This window comes from Phoenix dactylifera, chromosome 9, assembly GCF_009389715.1.
Source record: "Phoenix dactylifera cultivar Barhee BC4 chromosome 9, palm_55x_up_171113_PBpolish2nd_filt_p, whole genome shotgun sequence".
NCBI lineage: Eukaryota > Viridiplantae > Streptophyta > Magnoliopsida > Arecales > Arecaceae > Phoenix > Phoenix dactylifera.
In genome coordinates, this window is record NC_052400.1 from 21,237,840 (window position 1) to 21,264,735 (window position 26,896).

At 38.8% G+C, this 26,896-nt stretch overlaps 3 protein-coding genes across 7 annotated transcripts; all 3 read right to left on the reverse strand.

Moving 5' to 3' along the window:
• Positions 1–1,308: 1,308 nt before the first annotated feature.
• On the reverse strand, positions 1,309–14,633 carry LOC113462888 (histone deacetylase 1-like). Its single transcript, XM_039130442.1, has 7 exons — positions 13,502–14,633; positions 10,220–10,660; positions 9,271–9,501; positions 5,401–5,492; positions 5,248–5,302; positions 1,793–1,864; positions 1,309–1,697 (listed from the first exon to the last, which is right to left on the reverse strand). The coding sequence occupies exons 1-7, from the start codon at positions 14,027–14,029 to the stop codon at positions 1,587–1,589; spliced, it is 1,530 nt and encodes a 509-aa protein (XP_038986370.1). The 5' UTR covers positions 14,030–14,633; the 3' UTR covers positions 1,309–1,586.
• A 1,165-nt stretch (positions 14,634–15,798) lies between these two features.
• On the reverse strand, positions 15,799–17,670 carry LOC103705542 (pentatricopeptide repeat-containing protein At2g02750). The gene has a single exon (XM_008789297.4). The coding sequence runs from the start codon at positions 17,668–17,670 to the stop codon at positions 15,799–15,801; it is 1,872 nt and encodes a 623-aa protein (XP_008787519.3).
• An 881-nt stretch (positions 17,671–18,551) lies between these two features.
• Positions 18,552–25,234, reverse strand: LOC103705045 (SNF1-related protein kinase regulatory subunit gamma-1-like). 5 transcript variants are annotated; one of them, XM_039130444.1, is made up of 5 exons: positions 24,957–25,230; positions 23,136–23,375; positions 20,856–20,963; positions 20,687–20,730; positions 18,552–19,101 (listed from the first exon to the last, which is right to left on the reverse strand). In XM_039130444.1, exons 2-5 carry the CDS (start codon positions 23,190–23,192, stop codon positions 19,035–19,037), a joined length of 276 nt encoding a protein of 91 aa, XP_038986372.1. In that variant the 5' UTR covers positions 23,193–23,375; positions 24,957–25,230; the 3' UTR covers positions 18,552–19,034. The 5 variants fall into 5 exon arrangements, 2 of the variants coding, with proteins under 2 accessions (XP_038986372.1, XP_038986371.1); XM_039130443.1 differs by having other exon boundaries at positions 23,136–23,402; XR_005513480.1 differs by lacking the exon at positions 20,856–20,963 and having other exon boundaries at positions 23,136–23,402; positions 24,957–25,219.
• Between the last annotated feature and the right edge of the window lie 1,662 nt (positions 25,235–26,896).

A 26,896-nucleotide genomic window follows, 5' to 3' on the forward strand; every position in this document is an offset into this window, starting at 1 on the left:
CATGTGGCATGTCCAAATGAAAACTAGATACGACTATTTACGCATATTCAGATAATCTGAATACAGATATGGTTTATGACGGATATTATCCGGCCTTCATTTGTTTGGTTGAATCAGCTGGTTTACAAAGCCTTTGAGTAAACACAACCACTAGAACGCAAAATATCCCGGAACTAGCCTGGTAGGTCACAAGGAGTAGGTCAGGAGTCTCTCACAATCCTGATGCCATATGCTCTGCCACAAATGACACCACCCAATTAGCCATTTTGTTAGCCTCTTAGAAGATGCATCTAACAGTGCATAAGATAATACTCGGTCTGAGTCTCCAAATATCTATCATCTGATGATGATTAAATCTCTGATCTGGAGAATCTGAAGCAATCCGTGAAATATTTTCAGCCATACTGTGGCCCCTATTTTAGCTCCACATCAGGCCCTGATAATAAGGGAAAACCTGGACTGGATCTATGCAGCCATCTTAATAAGCTGAGACCGAGTTCTCTATATTCAATAAACTGAGCTCAAGCAGGATATGTTTTGTTTCTGAAATGAGCCAAACTGAATCCAACTTGCTCATGTCTGCAGTATGCTGTTTAACCCACGAGTAAGGCAGGATGTAATACTACACTATAAACGGACAAGACTTCTACACAAACACAAGGCAGATGGATGCAACTTTTAGAAACTGAGTGGGTTAAGGTTATGTATATAAACCTGAAGAAGATCAAAAAACATTCAACCCATTGGCTCAAGAAGTTCGACCTCATATGGCCCTGAACCATGATGTTTGCCCCTCCTTTTATCAATTAATTGCATGTAGAAACCTATGAGTTATATATTTGCAAAACGAGACATCTCAGTCTTAAAAACTTTTCATAGGACTCATTAACTTTCCATCAGCCATACTGAAAATGTTTATTGGGGTTTTCCCCATTTCTCCACTCACTCGGCCCTTTGAAGTTGTTAGCTATCTGACTTCCATACGCTCCACACCTACAAGGCCTTCTCGCATCACATATAGCTACCAAAGGACAAGACGACTTGCCAACGGATTCAGGTGTACCGGGCATAATGCAAATAGACCAATTGTTATCCAGAAGAATTCTAAGAGCTGCTTCGGAAAGTAACTATAGCTTATGTGGACGTTACTTACCTGACATCTTTGGTATAGCGTGCAGTTCTTTCAAAGGCTTGTTGAAATCGCAAACTTCACAACTTTCGAACAAACTGCAGCAGCTCTTTTGCCTCAACCATGCCTCAGCATACCGTTGCTGCTGTCCGCAAAAGAAAATGAAAGAGAAGAATCACTGACGAAAAGTTCCAAGTGATTTCTAGAGTTAAATGATCATTCAATTGGCTGTACAACTGAGAGAGCCCGTGTATTTGTTTCAGTATGTCATCATGGCAACTCTAGCACAAGACCCTGTTTATAGTTTAATTTATGACAAGATTCTCAAGATGGTGATTCTAACATGTTTGATCATAAATATAGGAGCATAAAAAAAATGAAATGGCAGGAAACCTTTCACAGCTATGCACAGAAATCATCCCCTTATACATCAACTACTCGGCGACCTTATGTGTACTTAGGATTTTGGGTACATCATAAGAGGTACAGCAGACAACTTGTTCGTGTTATCCTGTTCAGCCTTTATACTGCTTGGCTCATCTATAGCCATGGGGCCAATCTCTGAAGCCTGGTACATGACAATAAGGAGAATGTTGTCTAAAACGAGCACAAAAATCATTTTGTATGATAGTCTGATTTCAGTTAGATGTCTATAATAGTCACCTTCAAGGATGAGATCTCCTCGGCCATAGGCTCCACAGCTTTGGCAAGGTCTGCAGCAACTTTGTGAGGTTCCTGCATGGTCAAGGAATTGAATAGTAAGAAAAAAGAGAAGGGAAAAAACAAGAACATATAGAACTGGATGGCACATCAGTAGCAACCCTGAGTGCTATAAAATTTTCGCTGCTGCAGCTTAACTAATTTGAGAAGATAATTTGAAAAAATGTACAATATCTAAGAACCATTCTTAAAGTTGATTCTTCTAGAGTTCTATCATAACTCATTTTTTTGTCATTCAAAAATTTTGTTAAGTCATTTGAGTCTTTTGATCATTACAATAATATTTTTTGTTCCAAGTTCAGATGATGGGTTCCATCAAACATCCCAGGAAAGACATAATTCATAATAAATCTTCAAACATGTTTGAACTGGTGTTAAAAACAAAATAAAGTAAATTAGAAAAAAACAAAGAATAATAGAGAATGAGTTGTCATATTTCTTTTCATTCTTCATTATGAAGAGAATAAAGCTGCCATTTTTGATACAAAGCATTGTAAACAAGGAGTTTTCTTCCCCCTTTCCTCCTTTTCTTCTCATTTTAAAAAGAATCCAGCTATTATTTTGAACTTCAAAAGGATTCTTTACCCATCACTTAGCAACGGTCTTCTGAGTTACATAGTGTTAATGACAGACACCGGGGCGATTTAGGGCCTCTTTTTAGGGATCAACCTAGGATCCAAAGAATAGGCAGGCGAGACCCTTCACTAGGGTCAATAGGTCTTTTAGAGAGAGAAGAGGGAGATGAGAGAGAAAGAACAGAGGAAATAAGCGCGAGAGAAAGGGGTGGTTTCTCTCTCCCTCTTTTTTTTCTTTTCTTTTCTTCTTTACGCTCTCCTCCATTGCGAAACAGGGGTGGGGGGCGAGAGCGCACCCCACCGACGGCGGCTATAGCCGGAGGACCAGCGGCACAAGGGCAAGAGAACGACCGCCGATGGTGACAAACACAGAGAGAGGTAGAGGATTTTCCGATGATCTTTCACTGGATTTTGGCCATTGTTGGGTCAATTGGAAAAAGGAAGAACAAGAGAGGAGACAGGGACCTTACCTTGACTCTGAGGAGGCGTCGGCAACCCCGATTTTCGGCGAGAATGGAGACGGGCAGCTGCGAACTCAGGGAGAAAAAGAGGGAGAGGAAAAGAGGAGGATTACTCAGAATGGAGAGCTTAGGAGGGAGAGAGCTCTCCCTTTATAGAGGAGCCTTAGGGTCTCGGCGACCTAAAACTTCGACTCCTAGTCGGAATCACTGAAGGAGAAGACTCCCAGAGGGAGTCTTCCGTGCTTAGCCACTCCATAGGCCAGGCCTCAGGTCAGGCCGATCGAGTGGATCGGACCCAGACCAGGCCTTCACATTCTTTCCCCCTTAAAAGAGGTTTGTCCTCGAAACTTAATGCACCTTCATTCTTAAACAAATGGGGGTATTGAGTCTTTATCTAATACTCCACCATACTTCCACTGCGCGACTTTGATCTATACTAACTCTTCTATACTTGTCCTATGCCTACTTTATGAATCATAACCCTAAGCTTAATTTTCTACCCATGATCAAGCCTATTGCTCTGATACCATATTATAACAACCAAGGACCTCACCTAAAATGGCTAGTCGGAAGGTATTATTTGAATTTCTTGATCTTATATAAGTACCCAAGATTTACCTAGCGGAAAAACGATGTGGGACTAAATACACACCCGCACAGGTCTCCACATGAACACTACCCCGTCACTGTTTTCTCCTACTCCCTAGTCGACTAACCTCCTCTAGTCTCTCTGGCCAAAATCGCCTTGGCTCTACCGACAGCCATCACCAACTTCTTGATCGTGGCAAACCTTGTCCTATGTTCCTCTCCTTGTTTCCCTCTCACCAATGTCCTTGCAAACGTAAACTGTAGTTCCACTAGATCTAAATAAGCCCTATGCCCCAACGTCCTACCCTTGCTAGAATACTGACTCCTCTAATGCTATCCAGGTTTAAGACCAACCCTAACAAGCCACCATCTCTATCTTCCATTGCCAAGGAGAAATTATTGGTGGGACTCGGTCCACCAGCTTAGCGGTGGACAGGTCCGACCACGTAGCAACACGCGCAAACATGATAAAAAAAGAAAGAGGGGGAACATAGTAATATAGGCGTGTTTGCGCGTGTTGCTCTGTGGTTGGACTGGTCCACCGTTGAGATGGTGGACTTGGTCCAACCAATAATTTTTTCTTGTCAAGGCCCTGATGTCATTCTATGGACCTTCTCCATCTCCAACAAGAAGCTGAGCACCTCTCTCTCTCTCTCTCTCTCTCTCTCTCTGTGTGTGGGAGGGGGGGGGGGATGTGCACGTGCATTTGCACGGGCACTCTAGCAAGAGACCAGAGGTCAAGCTCAGTTTGGAAAAAAGTTGCTGAGCCAAAAATGCCCAAAATTTGACTTCAAAAGCAACCCCCTATGCTACAACTGAGTTGATTTGCAAAGTATCAAACAACCACTTGCAGGTGGGCAGGTTGCAAGGATCCAAATAGCACCTTTAGGAAAAATATTTTTCAGGCTCTATCGAAGGCATCTGTTAATATCATGGTTTAGTGAAACATTTTGAGACCATTTTTCGTATCCAAATGCAAACTTATCTCTACCATGTAGAATGAAGAATAATTTTCCATGATTACATAAACTGTACAAACAGAAACTGTTGCAACAACACGTGTCTGCCTTACTCTTTACCAGTCAAAATTGTGTTTGAAATTACAAAACTGAGCAATCTTGCTAGAACTTGTTTTGGCCTCATCAATAGTTTCCAATGAACTTTGAAGCATACATATCCCTCAACAGTAAAGATGGATTGGCAACCTAGTTAGCTCAAGACTCCATTCTGGAGAAATACAAAAGGCTGAGTAGTAGATTTAGATCATCAAAGTTTCATGTACATGCTACAGCTTGCATCTATGCCAACAAAAGGAACAATTGGTCTGATACTGTATAGGATCTTCATTAGTACATAAAAGATCCATAAATCCATCTCACAACCATATAGAAGAGTGAGAGGGTACCAACTGTCCAAGTTGGTAGGACTTCTTGTTTTGATAGAAGAGACCTTGCTTCAATCCTGCCCTCTGATATTCAGCTGGGCTTCCACCCATCCTAGTTCTCAAAATATATGTACCCGTCCTACTGTTTCTTACAGAAAGGAAGTTGAGCTGCGACTTATAACTCATTACATTCTGCTGTAGAAAAGAACAATTCTTCATTACAATATCAACTTTCTTCTAATTTTATATGTACATATATAACTAAATGTAACTGGTTCTTCAAAGTCCACAAGGAGCAAATCAACATCGATGACAAATATCACACATTAAAAGCATTAATAAATTTAAGCCATATAAATGATGAAAAAGAAGAATTGAACAAACAGATACCTGATCTTTTAACTCGTTTTCAATGTTCTCCCTCTTGATTTTTATGTTCTGAATACTGTTTGATGGAGGTTCCCAATAAGGCAAACACAGTCTGTCAGCAGAAAGTGTAACAATAACAACATAAAGTGAGGGAAGGGTACAGAAAATGAGTACCGAGATGACTCATCTAGTTGCTTGGGATCATCCATTTCCATATCAGAATCAGGATCATGTCTTGCATCTGGATCCTCCAAGTCTTCATCTGGCTGAACATATCAATCATATAGTTGATGGTTAATCATTAAAGTTAATATTGTCAACCTTTATCTTTGATCTTTCACCCATTTTTACATTTTATCCCAATGATTAGAACATATAACAAACATATGCATGACAAGATTTTCATTTATGACAGTATCACCTAGTACTGAGATGGTAGGGGGGTTCAGTTTAGGGCCATACAGGCACATGGTACAGCTACCGTGCCTACTCCAACAGCATACCACATGTCGACGTGGGTGCATGTACTGTACCACCCCGACGTATATTGGTTAAATTACTGATACAAGATCCAATACCAAGAATGCAAACCTTGTGACACACTATCATGACATGTTCGTAGATAGCAAGAAACCTCACTAAAAGCATTCCACCAAGAAATCGCAGGAAAAAATACCATAAAGAAGTTCAATTGTTCTTAGTAACACAAAACATGCGATCATGATAGAGGACACTAGTTTTTAATATCTTTAATTAACCAAAAATGATGACAAATTCTATAGTTAGTGCCAATATAACAAATTGTTTATGATCTTAAAAATATTACCTTCTAATAAAGAACTATTTCAATATATATATATATATATATATGTGTATGTGTGTGTGTGTGTGTGTGTGTGTGTTTCATTTTCCATTGCATGTTATTAAATTAATTGTTTTATAAAAAACAATAAAGAAGATAAGAACTTATGCAAAGATTAATGCTAGAAATATTACAGTGATGAACAATCGACTGAACAGCAAGGGGTGATCCAGTATGGAAGATGAAAATAATGCCAAGCTACAAGTAGGCCTATAAACTTCTTTCGCACCCCCAACTAGTACAATGAATCAATAAAATTTTTAGAAAGTCATGATTACTGCATAATGGTTATGATAGTTTAGTAGTTTACATATGCTATTAAAAGAAAATGGCACAAAACCCTTGATTTCCTGCATGTCTCTTCATTCAAAGAGAAACAAGGGCACTAGCATAAACGATCCAATATCTTCTCAACTCATTCACAATATTCTCCTCTTTTACTCTTTCTGAACTCAGTGTCATGACATAAAAGTGTCAAATATTCTCCAACCACCCATGAGCAGAAAATTGCCTGGTTTAACATTGCACGTACTGATTTTAGCAAACCCAACAACAGAGTGGCAGAAAAGGGGACATTTCTCGCTGAATTTTAGTCTCTTTCTTGAAGACAAGATTTCTCCCACCTGCCACCAACTAAAATTCATAAAAATGCTGGTACTAGGTTTGTGGTCGCAGCCTTGAAGGATATTAATGGTGGTTACAATCCCTTTGAGAACAAAGGCCTGGGCTAGCCTGTTCTGCATCCTCAACCACCTAACTGCAGAGTGAGCTTAGTTTGAGGAGGGACTTGGGTACTATCATGTGATGGGTTACCAATAGAGCAGCAACTAATAACCCATACTTCTCAGATATTCAGAGCATAGGCAGAAGCTTGATTGGGTCTCTGGTGAGAAGGGGATCAGGCGGCAGATAACATGGCTCGAATGTCATAAGCTTTGCATAGCATAACAATTTGGACCTCCAAATACCCTACTAGGCTACAGGCCAAGGTCCTAGCATATGTTTGGGGCATTTCCATTGGGCAAGAAAAGCATCATTAGCTTGCCATTTCAAACATGGTCAGAGAACTAGTCCATCAACTAAGGGACATCTTCCACATGACATGAATTACAATGCAAGTTGAGCATTGTTTTACGTGCATTGCACTTAAGCTTTTGCTTTATTCATCCATATTCCATACCAACTAAAGATAACAATTGACTAAATTTGAATCTTGACTTCAGTAGGCTTCCTCAATTAGAGTTAGAACTTCTCAATGGTCTTACAGGATGCAGTCCACCTCTCTCACCCCAAGCATGTATGAAGATTAGCATGCTATACAATCAGTCTCCGCCTCACAATTTACAACCCACTTTCCAGCAATGTCACCAAAATGATACTAACAGACCTCCCTCAAAGCTAAAGCCAAAAAGTTAAGATACAGTAAATTTATGAATGAACTGTATGAAAAGGAAAAACCAACTCAACCAGCTATTCTAGTATTGTTGTCGAGTGTTCAGTTGTAACACGTGCATCCAACAAAAGAGTGGACTGGGTTGGAAAGCCAAGTGCACAGGGACATTATTTACATATAGATTATAATAGAAATATTTAGCATTCTCTTTTTCAGATAACCAACTTGATCATATATAGATATCAATGTACTATAATGTGCCCTTTTAATGCATACAGAAAAAGTACTCCACCAAGAAATTAGTAAAAAAATAGGAGAATTCAAGCATAATAAAAGGACAAAGAAAGAACAAAATGGTCACTATGAAATATACATGGATGGAGTAGCACATGCAAGTACTAGCACGGTGCATCTTTGCATCAACCAATGCTCTTTAAAACCAACCAAAATAATTTGATGCATCTGTAAAAGATGATATTCCTTTTTAATAAATTTAAAACATAAGACTTAAAACATTAAAACCACTATATGCCTCAAAAGATGCGAAAACTCTATCAAGCTCCATGAAAAAGGCAACTATCATCCTCACTACACAGTCAAGTACATCTAGCAAAGCTCTTGTCAGTTTTGTTCGAGTAACATTTCCCCCCAAACATGATTCATGGCCATAAGTCTGTCTCCTAATTTTAATTGAAGTCTGTCTCCTAATTTTAATTGAATCTCTTCAAAAGAGATTAATTTCTTGGTGCTCACTTAATAGTGACTTTTCTGACAACTACAACTTCCGACTGAATGGTAAAGTCCCAGAAGAAAATGAGCCATTTTAATTAGCTTAAAAGAATTGGACATTTTAGTCAATTCAATAGCATTTACAGCTTCTACTCGTGTCTTAGCTTGCTTGAGAGCAACATTCACTTCAATTTCTTGTCTCTTACCCTCAGCCCTACTCAAGCTAGCTTCAGCTATTTCAAGAGCTTGCTGATCTTCTTGCAGATCAATACAATACTTATCTCTGCATCATTTCCTAAAAAATGCTGATCTCATTATTACCTATTCTAGAGAAACCACCAATGACAGCCACCATTAACCATTGGTTATTGAGGCATACTTTTCAAAGGCCTATACCAAAACCCATGGCAATAGGGGCGTGGTTTGGCAGTACACTAATTTGGCCAATACCATGAGCGCTTTTGTGCAGCCCGAAGATATGTTTTAGATACCGCTATACAATTATAAACCATCTTTTCTCAATGGTTACAAAACATCCTTGCATTTGCACCAGCATAACAACTCCTTGTGCAACAAGCACCGGCTTAACTTGGAGGGGGTGGTGAGTTATAGTAGCAGTAGGCGACTAGAGTTAGACACCAAACTGCTCCAGTTTGATTTATCCGAGTGTTGCCTTATATATATTGAAAGGATCCATACCTTATGAATACTTTTACATGCACATTATGACTTCGCACAAAGAAAACATAAAAGATACTATTATGGCATTTAATCCTCCTTTTTTTACAAATACTATTGAGCCTTCTACCTTTAGAGGCAAGTATTATTGTAAAATTCTATCCATGCATTCTTCAATGCACAGTGAAACACTAATACATGTTATGAGCAAACAAAAATTAAATACATATTTCCCTGATGTTATAACCTGAGTGAAGATGTTAACCATAGGAATGTAGCCATAACAAGGGTTTCTAGCAGTGGATCAAAATATGTGAAAGAAAAAGATTATATGGCTGACCAACAATCTATGGAAAGGCTCAACAGAGAAGATTATTAGTACCTCTGGAAACTCCGTATCAGGTGGTCGTTCCTGAAATTGGACGCTAGGAGCATGCCGGAGCTTTGAAAGATTATCTAAAAGTTTTGCTCTTATTTCCTCCAATTGCTGGCGTGTATTCTTATTCTCCATATTACTTGGTGCAACATGAAGAGTATAGTCGGGACCAAAATACTCATAATATTCATTTTGAGGCATCTTGTCATCAATCTCTACACCGAGTGCAACACCTGTCTGTTCAAAAAAAAAAAAAATTGGAAAAAAAAAGCATCAAGACACAAAAATTGAATAATGGTGAAATCTGCCACTATAGCAAACTGAATGCCAATACTACCAGAGCCCAGCAAAGATGACTAAGTGACAAAGCCATTGTGTAAGACCTGGTGCGTCATGCTAGGGTTTTATTCATCAATTTCAGGTTTTTGCATAAAATATAATTGAACAAATATGTGGAAAGAATATCCTTCAATGGTCTAACAATGTTAAGGATCATGTATCCTATTCCAAAGCGACTTAAAAAAAGGAAAGAAAATGACAACAACCACATCAACAAATATAAGTCCAGTCCTCCAATACAGATGCAAAGATTTAACAGAAATCTGTTTGAGTTCCAGGTATCTTGATTATAGAAATGAATTTAGAGAAACTTTAGAATAAACAAGAGAAGGAAAAAGGAGAACTGCATAAGTTTGGTGTTACTTTCAATAGGTGCCATGGTTTTTTTTTTAAGAAGATTAAGAGTGCCAATATTGGAAATTAAAAATTGTGCTATTGCAGAGGTAAATTGTCAAAATAAAATATGTTACTTATATAACAAGATAGGATTTCAAGGTGTTTGCTGTCAAAAGATCAACTTGACCATAGAAACTGACAACAATTAAGCACTTGTAAGTATAGTAGAAAGACAAGGTGGTCTAATCTTTAACGATCTAAAATAGTGTTGAATAAATACCTCATAGCACCAACAGCGTGCAACATTCCGAATGGTGTATCCACCACCACCCAGCAGCAACAATGGCACATTGAAAGATCTCATAAATCTCACACACTCCGCATGACCTCTGATGGAAAGGTTAAAACAGCCCAAGCGATCTCCAGATAAAGAATCAGCACCACATTGAAGCACCACGGCACCAGGCCGGAAAACTTCCATCACTTTTCCCACTATTGGTTTGAATAGAGATTGATAGCTTTCATCATCAATTCCATCATCTAATGGAATATTTAGAGAGTAATATTTTCCTTTTGCATAGCCAATGTCATGTATATCTCCAGTTCCAGGGAAGTAATCCCCAAATTTATGAAATGAAACAGTCATTACTCTGTCCGTTGTATAGAAAGCCTCCTCGACACCATCTCCATGGTGGATATCAATGTCCACATACAGTACACGCTGTAAACAGATGAGAAAGACATACATAACATAAAATGAAGCGTAAATAACAAACAGTGACGCTTGAAATAACAAAAATACTAAATAATACTAGCAAAAAATATATTATAGGCAACTGCTTGTAACCAAGGTATGCCGTTTTGGTACCGACCCCATACGGTGCCACTCTATTACTATACCAGTATGCACGGTATGGGGACCGGTTCAGCGTACTGAGTATCGGTACACCCTCTATACTGCATTACCGGTACAGAATGGGTACAGTACGATATATTCTGTGCCGCCTAGTTCGGTGCAATAATGGCATACCTTGCTTGTAACTTATCATTTAATTAACAACTGAAGTTGAAAGAGCATAACATACAGCATAAAAGTTGCTAAATAATAGTTGTTTATGTCTCTAGTTTTCTCAGGATGCTATTAAGTTAACTTATATAACAATGATTTTTAAAGAATAAAGCTGCAGGGTATGTAAGCTGACTCACTATTGGACTAAAGATACTAACATAAGGATTTAAAAATGTGCTCACTTTGTAGTTCTATCACTTTAGTTTCATTAGATTATAATAGTAGCACCTTGCCCACTTTAACAAGAACACATCCAATGAGCCTAAAGGCAAATAGCCTAGGTAAAAAGCATCTAGGGCTTATATGATGAATAGGACAGGTAAGTTACTGTTTTTAATTATATTTAAGTTGGTTTAAGTACATTTCAGTAGATCCCAAAAGTGGGATTATATCATTCATTATTATTTAAACTGCTACTTATGGACAGTCGACCCTATCTTGAAATCAAATACTAAAGATACTTTTCAGAATGCTTATGAAGCTGTGAGTAGTTTTGTAAGAGGAAAAAACGGAGGGATACGAATTTAGATTTGCCTTTATGAATCATCAACATATCATCCAAGCCTTCTCAAATAAAAGAGGGGCTGGCAATTCAGTGCCGCACTAAGAGCAGAAAGCTAACATAAGAAAAGAGCAAATTTTACGCAATTGGTCATCAACTCGGTTTCAAATCTTAAATAATTGGTTCCAAACTCCTGGCCAAGCATTTTAAGGAAACAGTGAAGCCAAGTACAAACAAGCCCTATTAGATGCAATATGAACTCAAATATGGAAAGGGCAATATTTTGAAGTTTGAGTTGTATTTTACTATTAATGATATTTTACTCATAGAACTCTAATGTTTCCCTTAACATTTTCACCTCTAGTTATCTCTCTACATCTTATATTCTGCATCTTCCTTTTCTTTCCTACATCTTCTTGTTTTTCCCTGCTTCAAAAATAATCATATTCGACAAATCAAAAAATGGATAGGATCTTTATGTTCTTCTCCTTCTCTCTTCCCCATCAATCTTCCTTAAGTCTCTCACCTATGCTCTATTTCTTCTCTCCTTACCATCAAATTTGATTGAAAAAATTATAGGTTTACTCCATCATAGGATTTCACCACCATCATTTTGTCGAACAGAGTATAGCAGATTAACTGTTTCCTAGGTTTAAACTCCCTCCAGAAAATGCTAAGTGGTGAATCCATACATCACCATCGGCTAGCGATCAATGCCAACTTCTCTATATCTGAACAAATCCTTTTGAGGATCCTTTAGCTCCAGTTAGTTCTATATATTGAAAGATTTCATTTTAATTGTGTGAGATCGAATAGATAATTGTTTCATTCTATTGTGTCTAATATCACTTTCCTGGTCCCCTATTAAAACAACATTCTTTATCTGTTGTTATCTACCTCTAAAAGTCCCACCTTTCGTTCGTTTTCTTTCTGGGATTTCTACCGTTTGAACTATTAATTCGTACAATTCTTTGTGATTCACGTGAATGTACTACGCATTTTTCACTTTCTGATACTTCTTGGACTTGATTAGCCTTAGAGCCATTTCCCCCACAATCCTCCTAGCTCCTCTTATCTTATATTTTGATCTTATTTTCCCTCTTCTACATTTACCATCATTTACATTAGCATAAAAAAATCCGATGCACAGCAAAGAACCACAAAAACACAAAAGGCAGCAAACAAGCATCCAAGATATAAACAGGGATCCAAATTGACATCTTCATCTTCACTGTGCTTATTGAATGCTTTATCTCAAAGTCTAGATACAATACTTATGACCCATAAATTTTGCCACATCTTTTCAGTGTCAGCGATAAAGCCAGAAGAAAGGCAAGCTGCCACCACAGGTTCATAACAATGAGATGCATCTTATCTATCAAGGGCAGTATCACCATTATCAAAAAGTGACAAAATGAACAATCAAATAATCTTCTTCTCAGATATGCTCAGCACCAAGAGACAATTATTACATGATGATGGAGGACTTGCCAAAAGCAGCTTGATAATTTCTTATGTAAATACACAGGATGATAAAAAACTAGCAAAAACAGCCAAATCATTTAATGTTCTTAAGAGTAAAAGCTTGCAGAAATGTAACACAGAAAATTTGGCCTCAGATGGCATATTAATCAAATAAAAAAAAAGGCAGTGAAAAAAGGCCAAAAAGATTTCAAGAACCAATTTGTTGTGTTTTCAACTAAATTCTCTCCACAGAAGCTCCAGCACAGCCATTCTCTACTGTTTCCATGACTCTAGACATATCAACATGGAAGGAAAATTGAAAAAAATTTCAAGAACCAAAACTTCTCCTTCCAGAAACTCACAGAAGCTCTGGCATAGCCAGACTCTACACTATTTCTCTTAGAATATCAATCTATCACTCCATAAAAAGAAAAGGGGAAATAAAAATCTCTAAGAACACAAACAAAGCCAAAACAAAAACAAGAAAAAGAAAAGAAAAAAAGCCTTAAAAGATGCGAGAAGCGCACCTCATGCCTCTTGAGGAGCTCGAGGATGGCAAGGACGATGTCGTTGACATAGCAGAACCCGGAGGCCTCGCACTTCTTGGCATGGTGGAGTCCGCCCGCCCAGTTGATGGCGATATCATGCCCATGGTTGAGCTTGATGGCGCCGCCGACAGAGCCACCGGCGTAGGTCTGACAGAAGCTATAGAGGCCGTCGAAGACGGGGCAGTCCTCGCCGACGTTGAAGCGCTTGAGGGCGCGGATCTGGTCCTGCTGCGTCTCCGGCGTGATCGACCTCAGAAAGCCGATATAGTCGTCGGCGTGGAAGCGGCAGAGGTCGCGCTCGCGAGCGGGTAGGGGCTTGAGGACCTGCAAGTGGTGGAGGAGGCCGTAGTGGGCAAGGAGGGAGTGGGTCATCCGGATCCGGTGGGGCTTCATCGGGTGGCCCTGGCCGTAGTAGTAGTTCCCCACCTCCGTATCGTAGAAGTAGCACACCTTTCGCTTCGTTCCATCCGTCCCCACCGACGGCAACGAGTTGCCCCCCGTCTCCATATCACCGCCGCCCCCGCCCCCGCCGCCCCGCTGCCGCCGAGCCTATTGCTCTCTCTCTCCCTCTCTGGAAACCCCAATCGAAGAAGCATGCAACGAACCCTTTTCCCTGCCTCTCTGAAGCGGGAACTCGATCTTCCCTTCTCTCTTTCCGGAAACCCTAATCGGGCTTGCTCGGGATAAAGAAGAAGTCGGCGATCGACGTCTTCGAGGAGAAAGAGGTAGAGCGTATTTACGACAACGGGAGGGCGAAGCTGAGCAGAGAATTCGGCTTTGGACGCTCGCTCTGATGAAGAGAGAAGAGTTGGGAGTTGGATTGTCGGGGGATTTATGTGAGAGCAGGGTCAGGCGGTTTTCTTTCTTTCCTACAGAAGAGACCGGTTGTCGGGGCTTCTGCGCCGCTGCCAAGTGAGTGGATTTTTATCGGCTCCGCTCATCCAGTCGCGCACGCATGGAGATAGGATGAAAGGTCTAGGTGCCACTCCCGGGCAAACTCAGGATGAACTTTGAGACTAGCCTCGGTGATAAAAGGCACAGAAGGGACGAGACTTGTGATCTCTGGAATCACGATTCACGACTCTAGGTTGGCTGCAGTAGACGGGCGGTGCATCTATGATATAAGCTCAGGCCGGTACGGAAGAGAGTCATCCTTAGGACAGACTACCGAGTGATTTCATGACATCGGGCGATAGAGCGATGGCCACCTCCTACTCAAGAATATCTAGCTGATGGTTGGTTGCAACTCATTTTAGAATGCTCATTTATTTCGAAAGGCAAATACGACAGCGGACTAAATCGCCTTCTTTGCTACTCACCATTTGAAAAATGTTATATAAACAAGGATTAGTTCTGCTTTCCTACTCTTATGTACTCTTATTTCTCTTGATACTAATGGTAGAATTCGTGCGTGAGCTACTGTAGTACTTTTTTTTTAAAAAAAAAAACCCTCTAGGTGCCCCAAAGACTTGGGCTGACGTGGCAGCATATGATTGGAAGAAAATGACATTATTTATTTTTGTGGTTCTATTGCTGTTTCCAGCCATTATGCTTCCAGATCAATAATACGTAACAAGAAGTACTAATAGTTCATGGAATTTTAATTTTTTTTTTTGCTGCACCCGTCGATATATGCCCATGATGGTTTAGCTTAACTATGTGATGATAACAAGGGGTCTAAAAAAAGGTGGGACATCTGGATGTTCCGGAAGTCGAACACACTTGGATGCTAATGCCATATCTCAGGAAAAAAAAAAAGTTATACCTAGCACCACTTGCAAGCAGAAAAACAATCAAAAATTAAAAAAAAAAAAAAAATCATGGTGGCGTGTAATTGATATTACTGCATGCTGATTGAAAATTTCACTTCTTCCTCACATCTCACTTTGTTTCAGGTTATAATCCTTCAAGTGTATGGCTGGAAATTGAATCTTGGACTTCCACACACATCCCTCTCATTGCCAATAATTTGGTGGAATGTATTGAGAGTCACATGGATCAGTGCATAAATCCTAGAGAACAGCAGATAGAACAGCATGCAACTTTCTAGGCAGTGGAGCTGCTCGAAATACTCGGTGACAGCTTCCAATCGGCTCTTGGAGCTGGAGAACAAGAGATCTTAGAGATGGTCTCCGTATTAAAAGAGAGTTTTGATCGTTTCCACCTTGTCTTTGAGAACATATAAGGTGTATGCTCCTTCTCTGTCTCTCTCTCAGACATGAGGTTAAATAGTGTCCATAATGTCACAGAAATTAGTGTCCTGGAGCTGCTTCCTTCTAGGTGAGTTGCAACTCCTGTGCTCCAATCCAACTGCAACCAGGAACTTTGTAGAGTCCCCTATCTAACATCATCTTCCTTAGTTTTCCCACATCATTCCATCTTCCCTGCCCAGCATATATATTGGATAGTATCACCAAAGGAGTCGGACTTTTAGGCTCCAACTTAGAAAGCCTGTCAGCCATCACTGTAGCAAGTGCAGCATCAGAATAACACCCACAAGCACCAAGTAAAGAAGAATATACAGAAGCTGAAGGCTCAGGAATCTCTTGTATCAGTTTCCAGGCTTCAGCAAGCTTCCCAGCTCGACTCAATAGATCAACCATGCAACCAAAATGTTTGGCAGTTGGATTAATACCATAATCTCTACTCATCATCTTAAATAATTCCCAGCCTTTCTCAACCTGACCGGTATGACTACAAACTGAAAGTAGGACTAGAAAAGTAGCTGAATTGGGCTCCACCTTTTGCTCTCGCATTATTCTGAAAATTTCAAGCGCTAAGCCATTCTCTCCATTCTTGCCATATCCAGAAATTATCGCATTCCATAATGCTGGATCGCCTGATTTTCTTTCATTGCCACCAAATATCCTACGAGCATGAAGAGAACGTCCGCATTTCATGTACAAATCTATCAGGGCTGTTTGGAAATACTCATCTCCATAATCCGCTCGAGTTCTAATGACATGGCAGTGGATCTCTTTGCCATGTTGGAGATCTGAAATGGATGAACAAGCCTGTAGAAGACTTGTTATGGAATCTAAACTTGGATGCGCAGCTCCCTCTAATTGCATCTGAGAGAAGAACCTAAAAGCTTCAGCCACATTCCCCTGTTGTGAAAACCCATAAATCAGCACATTCCATGAAGTCATATCAGGTTTGAAACCTTCTGATCTTAACCGGTGGAACAACTTCATGGCAATTTCAGGGCATCCATTCGAGAGCAACCCTGAAATCATCGTGTTCCATGTTACCAAATTCCTGTCTTTGATTTTTGAAAATACCCGATCAGCCAATTCCACAGACCCGCATTTGCAATACATGTCAAGCAGAGCTGTTTCTATCTTGACATCGTCGCCCACTTCATATTTCAAGTAATAACAGTGTATCTGTTTACCAAGCAGCAAAGCCAATAGTTTTGAGCACGCAGAGAGAATAGAAAGCAATGTCGACGAATTGGTCTGTTGCCCATGCAAAGTTGTGACTTCCCTAAACAAATCCAAAGCCATGGAAAAGGCCCCATTGCGTAGAAATCCCGAAATCATTGCATTGTAGCTGACTATATTCTTTTCATCAATCAGTGCAAAGACCCTTCGAGCCGGACCTAAGTCTGCACAATTTGAGTACATGGTCAGGAGCGCCGTCGCAACATAGCCATCCGATTCATGCCCCATTTTTATCGAAAGGCCATGCAGCTGCTTTCCTTGCTCTGACGTTCCACAGGCAGGCAGCACACTCGCAATGGTAACAGAATTCGGGCGGAACCCTTCCATCCTAAGGCGTTTGAAGGCGCGCAGAGATTCCTCGAAATGCCCGCATTGGGAGAAGCCAGAGATGATAGCATTAAAAGAAGGGAGGGTTGGGTTGGGAATTCTGTCGAACATTTTGAGGGCATCTTGTAGTAGCCGTAGCTTCATATAGGCCCCTGTAAGAGCGGTGGCCGTGTAGATATGGGTCTCGAAGCCGCATCTTATGATGTGGGCGTGGAGCTGTCGGGCTTGTGGGATCGATTGGAGGTTCCCACATGATTTGAGGAGGAAGGGGAAGGTAAAGCTATCGGGTTGGATGGAAGCGGCGTGGATTCGGGCGTAGAACGAGAGGGCTTCTCGGTATCGCCCGTTAGAGACCAGCTTCGAAATTTCGCGCCTCATCGGGACGTTGGGTTGCATCTCCCATGCAAATAAGTAACGGATGGCCGTAAATTGCTGAAAGAGATGGTCGCTACGACGCCAGCATCTTGCCTGGGGTTCTTTAAAGGAAGGGCGGTGATTCGGGACACGCCCGGTTGCGCCCAAAGCTACGGCCTCCGCCCATCTCATTCTATGTATATCTTTGCATGCCAGCCACTGGAATATCTTTTTCGCCAGCTAGCAGCGCGCCTACTTTGGTGGTACCAATAAGTATTTAATATTTTTATAGAATATATTAATAATTAATACATAAATAAATATATTAATAATTTATTATAATGTATTTTATATGATTAATAAATATGTTTTTATGGAATGTATCATGGGATAAATTTTGATACTATGATGAGTGATCCTAAATTTTCATTGAATACCAACCACATTACTTATGGATATTCCGAAATGAACATAGCATATCAAATGTGGTCTTAAATTATTGAGGATCAGTTTACCTCAAGATAAGGATCACCAGTGATCTAAGATCATATCTATGATTCCATTTGGGTCACCAAACGCTATCATAAGGTAGAATATAATATTCACTAATAAACAAATAATTTTAGTCCTCAAATGGGAATTTAGCAACAGAAACTCAGCACAAAATTAATTCAAGCACAATAAAAAACTAAGTTTCCTGCTTCAAGATACAAACAAGAAGCATCCCTCCGCTTTCCACCACCTGCTCATTAATAGGTTTATCACTAATTTTAAAATTTAAAACCTAAATAATCATCATAAACCAAACTATAATCTTTTAAAAGAAAAGCATATCAAACTATATCGGAAACTCACCAGATGTACAAATTGTAAGCACTTTCTGATGAATCGATTTGAGCCAGACATTTCTGACTAATTTAACAGGAAGTTTATATGAATTCCTTGATTTTTTTCAGTTGGTTGAACAATGCATTTTATGGACCTCTGAGCTGCCTTACATGAAGACTATCCATAACAGATTCATACTCCAGAAGGTACCGCCTTCCAAGTACATATATTAAAAAGAAGAAAAAAAAGGAAAACATAACCATAAAACTAATTGGCAATTGGACATTGTCTTTTGCTGTCTTCAGCTGCAATACCATTGCTTTGACTCTACTACATATGCAAATCTAACTGGTTGATCATCTCCTTCATATCAAACCCAAAATAGCTGTCAAAGTGATCAAGGGGTCATAGACGAAGCAAGAGACTACATCCTTCAGTGTCACAACACCAATAACTTCCAGGTCATCACCCTTAACTACGTAAGCCCGGTGAACTGATCTTGATGCCAAACTCTATCACACTTCCAAGGGAAGCAACACGTGCACATGTTACTGGTGCCACTAATGTTCTCGCTGAGTCCATATCAACTGAACTTTGGTCTTTATGCAATCCATTACTGTTAGATGCCTGAAAGAAGCAAAGAAACCATTAAAAGCTATAAACATGAAAGAAAAGTTCACTAGTTGAATGCATGCAGGTAACAAGCATAAGAGCTCAATATAATGTGGCAAAAAATACAGAAGAGTTGCGGCTTGGTGAAAGGCCAAATCATGCATTCACTTCGACAAAAATATGAACATGTACAGCCCCTCAATGCAAAACCATCCATTTCTGGTCATTTGTTTTATTGGCCCTGGCCGATCTACAGGCCACCTATTAAGTTGAACATGTTTCTGAGAGACAAGGCGGGAATGCCGCCAACCTGGTTCAAACCCAGAAACCCTCCAGTGGGAGAGGAATGCCAGCCCGCTGATCTATGTCTTGTTGGTCATAATCATTTGAGCATAGCTGGATCAAGATAGTAATAACACTACAAAAAATAATGTCTATTGATATCTGAGCACCCTGCCAAGAGTATTTGTGTCAAAATAGCTCGCTCAGAAAATTGTACATAGATTGCCTTGAAAAAGCCAAAAAGAATAGCTTATATTATCTGATGCACATTGGAGGAAAGAGGAAAAATTTCAACAGCCCTCTTCATTGAATTTTTAAAGCAAGTCATGACAAATATTCATTCATAAGCAGCTCTCCTGTCTGGTATAATTTTGCAGGGGCCCCATATAAAAAATATGCAGCCAGACTCACAAATGACTTAATAATCTTTTCTGTTTAGATGAGTGAAATAGTTTTATGTAACTTAGAGTCTGACTATCAATTGTTATCACAGATAATTCACAACAATCACCAGAAATTGGAGAAGAGTGCAGGCCAAAGCAACAAAGATCTGATATCACGTATCCTCTTCTCTCTTTGGTTATACTGGTTCCACGTTTATCTCTCTTTCTTTTCAAACTACACTGATGTTTGAGTTTCTTTCTTCCTTTTAATTATCTTCATAGATCTCTCTCAACATCCCCTGGAAATTCTTCCTTACACTTCTGATGTAAATAATCTATCCTATCAATAAATAGCTGGTGGCATCACTGCCTCCTTTTACAGAAAAAACAACATATGTTCATACCACCAACAATCTTCCTGTTGGCTTCCTCTGTAACTGGAAGTCCTACTAGTTGATTGTCTTTCATGCGTTTGAAAGTTTCTAGGATCAACTCATCACTCTTGATGCTAATGACCTGACAATGTGAATATAAATTAACCAGAACAAGCACAAGACACAGTTTTGTATGAACATGGATGTTACAACTTAGTTCTTTACCGCATTTCCAGAAAAACAATAAGTACCCAAGAATAATAAATGAATTAAGAAATATGAATGTTATCATAAGTTCGCCATGAATTTGGTTTATCAGATAGTCTCATTTGCCTTTCATGGTGCAGTGTGCAGCAAACTCATCGACTCATCACTGTATTGGAGGCATAATGCTATAGAAAAGTGAGTCAGAAACAAAGTAGTTCCAGGAATATTCTCAAAAAATAGAGTAATGTGCTAAGTTATTCAAGGAAGATATCTGCAAGTTTGGATGCATGTAACCTTATAGTGTAATGGATAGAACAAGATAAAAAAATAATATTGCAATAGTGAACATATAACCTCTTTATATGAGATAGAAGGAAGCACAAAATCTGAAAGCGGGCCTGCATAAATAGAATAATGTGCTAAGTTATTCAAGGAAGATGTCTGCAAGTTTGGGTGCATGTAGACCTTACATGTAATGGATAGAAGAAGGTAAGAAATGATATTGCGATAGTGAAAATATAACCTCTTTATATGACATGAAAGGAAGCCCAAAATCTGAAATAGGGCCTGCAGCTATGCAATCAAAACAGTTGCTTCCCTTGAAATGCTTGAGACCTTGAACAATTGCTGACTGGGTAATGAAATTTTTAATACAAGAATTTCCAACTTCAATTATTGGGACGTTTCTCAATCCATATTTTGAGAGCAATAGAAAAACAATAAGCATGAAACTATCCAGTGCAACAGGGAGGAATGGGGCCAGCAGTATGACATGACAATTGATTTTACCTCCAATAAGAAGTTAAATGAGAATTACAGAAAACAAAATGCTTTGCTAGTCTGCTGGAAACCTCAACACACTCAAGTATATAATCGAATTGATGGGAGATGCACCCTTCAAATTCTATAATGTTGCTCATGACAAGAAGCCTCAGCACATCAAGTTCCTATGTATAATGTGTACTCTAAAAGACTAAAAGAGTAATGATACGCTTGGAAACCGACCACAGCCAACGTGGAGGACCGGTCAATCAGACCTTTCTGCAAAGCCTTTATCTAATCAACCAAGGCCGGCCACATGGCCAGCCTAGAAGCGCATGAAGAGTTCTTTGAATTTCAAAATCTCCCCCTAGCTGGCAACACCTTAGCCACGATAGCAGGCGGTTTCCCAAACCGTGCATGTGAGATGTACAGGGCATAATGCACGTGCAAAACGATCACATATAATCCTTAGAACGTAATGGGTTGCCAAAAATGGCCAACCCACATGCCTGAATCCTTCGGCGACAAGCGTCGGCCTTCGCCTACACAATCCAATCCCAAGGGGACCATCTAGGTAAGTGCTCTCGAGCTCTCACACGCCACCATATTGTTGCTCTACCACTCTCAACTTCCACCGTTTCCTAAGAGTCTTTCTGACTTGGACATCGGAAGATCCCCTACCAGACATTCTCCGATTATTTTCACATTAGTTTCACATTATTTGTTTTTGCCTACTTATTTGCAAAGCTCCCTAGAAGATGCAGTTGTAAGCACAATAAAATTTGTCTTTTTCAATTTCAGGTGACTGCTGCTGGAAGTCTCTTTTTTTTTTTAATGGAAAATGGAGGAAGCAAGTAACTTCCCCCTAGATGCCAGAAGTCACATAAGTCATGTACGTAGTTTGGCAAAAGGACATGGGCCCACCGCTTGGCACCTCTCTCCTCAGCATGTTGCTGGGGAGAGGTTCTAGGTTTGAACCTAGAAGGTGGCTCTCCGACTGTATTTCTATGGAAGGAAAGTCACGATAGGGGTCCACTTCCAAATGTTGGGTGCAGCATAAGTTATTTTAACTTATGTTGCTCACTTTTTTGCCTCCTACTTCCAAGAAATGAAGTAGTTAAAAAAGAAGCTACAGAGTCATTAAAAAAAGACCAAAACGATACCATAGACTCTATATTATGATAACATTATTGACCACGGCAATGTGGTTGGCTATATTTGATACATTGATATGTTTGACCATAGTCAATCATGTCAAATCATCTGCACAGGCTCAATTCAATCAAGCAAAATTTATGGAACTGAAACTTGCCTTTCAGGAAATCACTTCCCTAAAATTCACTGCTACTAAGTACTGACATTCAACCCAACTGACCTAAATAAAGCACTTTTTGTGGCTATATACTTGTGGAAGCCAATACTATTGAGAAATCAAGGACTCTGATCACCCACTTCTTTCACATGTTTTGTTGAACATTTCTTTTAACTACCATTGGTGGGACTAGAACCCAACAATCTGCTGTCTGAGAAATTGACGGACACATGGTCATTGCTGCAATCAACATGTCATCAGCCCATCATCATGCAATCAGGTACAGCCACATTCTATTTGCTAGCATTTTCAATAATGCAGGAAAACTTGTGGACCATTTTCTGGTCTTGGCGTTTCTAGGTTAAACATGAATCAATTGTTTTACTGCTTTGTCGACTAAATGTCTGCATATCAGAAAGCAACACCCACTTCATACCCATTCTCAGGAATTAAATAGTTATTTAACTGAGATGAAAACGCAATTGAGTATGGTATGACCAGTCAAGCCTGAAAAACGAAACCTGCCCTGTATATTACTAAGCCTAAAAGAACCTAGAAGTTAGAAGTTTATTTCGGGATAAAAAGAAAAGCTTTAGGCATATGCTGATGGGGCATATTAGAATTTGAAAGAGCATCGAAAGAGTCATGAAACAAAAATATTTTATAAACACCAATTCTGGGGATAAAAGTAGAAACACAAAAAGTAAAGAGTATCTTTGATGCATTTACCATTGTTGACTTGAAAGGCTCTTCTTGAAGGAGGTTTTTGTAGGAATCCTTCCCCATATTATCAGCTGGAGTTGGACCATCTTCTGCTATTCCACTTTCTGCTGCCAATCCTCCAGCCACTGTAGCACCAATTGCAGCAACAGCGCAGCAACTGCAATTGTACCAGTTGCACCGAGCGCAACTGCTCGAACTCCAGAGCACCAAGAGCACCTGCCCCTACTTGAGCAGCTATTGCTGATCCTGCAGATACCGCAGCAGCAGCCAGCTCTGCATTATTTAGTACCCAGAAAATGATCTGAGTAATCTATAATTCCTAAATTTGTTACAGCCATTATATTACGTTCAGATATAAATCAAACAGCATCAACAATGGATATATGCTGAAATTTCAATTACTGTACAGGAAACAAATGAACCGTGAGGCTAAATGTGTCCCCCAGATGAAGAAAAAACTACAGAAAAAATTCCTTTGCCCCCTGGAACTTGTGGGAAAGATGAAACTGGAAAGTGCAAATATAGATGCTGCGAAGAAAATGGCAGCCATATTTTTATATTCTCAATATAAGAATTGCAGCTTGGAATTCTCAAACTTGATACAGCTTAATGTCACATTTTGAGCAGTAAACCAAGTCTTTCAGGGTTCCCAAGACCAGGCAGAGATTAATATGAAGGTGCACAATTTTATATCCATGACAATTGGATGCAGTCATATCACGCTGTCAACAATGAAAAAACATTCCACAAATCAAACAAGAAGCTTCCACATTACCAAATAAAAAGTGGAGCTCCACGAAGGAGTGAAAAAGAAAAGGAATCCTTGATTACTTTCATATCCGTAAGCACGCTCTGATTAAGCTTTAACAACATAAATAATTACCTAGCAGACAATATGATAGTCAAAAATATGAAAGTTACCGACTCGACCAGTATCAAATGTGTTTTCTATAGTAATTATTACACTTGCCTAAACATATGAGCCTTCTGTTAAGGTAACCTCAAGTGACACTAGATTTATTGCTACTTACCTCCCAGAACAGTAGAATTATTCCATCGTTATAAAATAAGAACCTAAAACCCAGCACAGAAAGTTATCACAGTTATAATGGAGAAAGATTCTTATAGTTCTATTTGACTAATATAACACCTGAGACAAATAAATAGCCAGAAATAAAGAAAAAGAACCCACTTTTCGCCAAGAGCGCTTTCATAGCACAATTTGAGCTTCTCTAATAACTTAATACAAAGTGCAAACCCCATGATGACAATACTTTATAGGAGGAAGAATCATCCCAAAAAAAAAAAAAAGAATTAATGAAGAATCATGCATCGCATCTCAGGATCAGCTTATCAAAGAACATTCACATCATGAACATGTGCACACAAATACCAAAGATATCAACCAAAGAAAAAAGAAAAGAATCCACCAGCTGGTCTCTTTCTCGGCTTACCCTAAAAACCACTGTCGACCTTTAGACAGCAAGGCATTACATCAAACAGAAGACTCTCAACATTCACCAAAACCCAAAATCATCACAACGTTTGCTCCCACCAAAAATGACACGCTAAAACACACAACATCTTATCGATTCAACTCTATCTTTTTCAAAAGAACACCAAAATGGAAACCCGTCATGACAATAGGAATCTTTTTCAGATCGTAAACCACAACCATGGGCAAAAGCATCTTGTAATAATAGTAATTATTTACACAAAAAAATAGAGATCAAATTGTGCAATTTGCAAATAAAAAAAAAAGGAAAAAAGAAATATCCACATGAATTGCTTGCCAAGAAACCCTAAAGCGATTTAAAGAGATAGTACCGATCCAACCGACAAAAGAGAGCGGCATTTGCCTCCATAGGGTCGGATTCTTGGTATTGATAAGACCGAGCGAAGTAAGAAACGATTGCTAAATGATGAAAAAGATATCGAACTTAGAAAGGATTGGATGAAGAAAAATCGAATTAAGAGAGATCATGGAAGGAAACACCACTGCTTTTTTTTATTATTATTTTCCCCCCTTTTTCCCCTTTCTATTTCTGGCATGGCTTCCCCGGTTCCCTTCCGGACCGTTGTAGAAGCCTGCGAGCAAGACAACTCTTGCGTGCCACGTGTCAGTCTGAGATGGACATGGCCATGAGTGGTCAGTTAAAACACGGACAAAAAAAATGCATGAATATTCCGAATCAAGCCCCACGCCAATACATGAATGACCCAACGACGTGGACTGATCTAATTGGCTAAGCAACGAGAATATTGACTTTTCGGAAGTGACATAACGAAGAATATCTTTCTACATGACAGCATAATTGTTGCATTTATACCGATGGACAAAAAATATAAAAATATTGATACATAAAAATATAAAAATAAATAAAATCAGATTCGTCCTTCCACATATATCCCAGAAACTTGTAAGGCAAACTCTATTTATAATTCCATCAATTAAATCTCTATAAGAAAAAAAAAAACTAAGTTAACTTATTTAATCCTTTTATCCGTAATCACAATTATATAACTAATTGTATATAACACTTTTTATTTGGTCTAGGTAGATTAAGATTCCAAGAACCGACGAAGAATATTGTAGCAATTTTGGTACATGATGAATGAGGTGTAATGTATGGCTAGTTTTCTTAAGATCACTTAGATGATACTTGGTGACCCAAATAGAATCACCGAGGCGAACTTGGATCACTTATGATCTTTATCCTGAAATAATCTGATCCTCGATGATTTAAGATTATCGCGTTTGGTATGCTATATTTCAGTGATTAAAAATTTTTAGGTATCCATGAGTAACATATTTGATATTCTATGAAAATCCAAGATTACTCTTCATATAATACCAAAATTAGCTCTGATGTATTCCATAAAAATATATTTATTAGTACTATAAATTATTAATCTTATAAAGATATATTAACTGTTATTATGGAATTAATATTTTTATTCATACTTATAATATATTATTTTTAATACTAATAATTATTTTGATTAGAAAAATAAGGCAAATAGAAGTAATATATTAAATACTTCCATTATATAAATATAAAATACAACAATATATTTGTACTATAATATAAAATTATCATTAAATAATAATATGACAATAATATGATTAATAATATATTGTAATAGAATATATCATAAATATAATATACAATATCAATACAATATAATATTATATATAATATTGATATAATATAATAATGATATATTGAGATGCCAATTTTTTCTGTAGAATTGAGGAGTATTTTTATCTTCAACTTTCAACCCAAGATCATTGCCCTGGAGTGATTTTGGACTTCCGACCTTAAAGAGAGGCATGTCGTCACTGGTTAGACGGTGATTTTAGAAGTGGAAGTGATTTAGGATCATCGTAGTGCAATCAAATACGATGATCTTATCACTTTTACCTACATCACTCTTAATTTTAGGATGATCACTCCATACCAAATGTCCCTTAGCTTATTAATTGAGATTAAGTTTGATAACTAGAGAAAGTGATTTTATTGTTCCCATTTAATCAACTTGTCTGTTCTTTATTTTTTAGCATCCATTTGTCTACTTTTTCATATTAATAAATTACGGTTAGCATTTTATAAAAAAGAAACTAAAAAGAAAATAGAAAAAAAACTCACAAGCATCAATCAAGAAGTTTAAATGCATCAACTCAACTCTGAATGTGTTTGTGCATATGCGTGTATGACATATACGCAGACATGCATGGACACAAATGCGCAAGTGCAACATTCTCA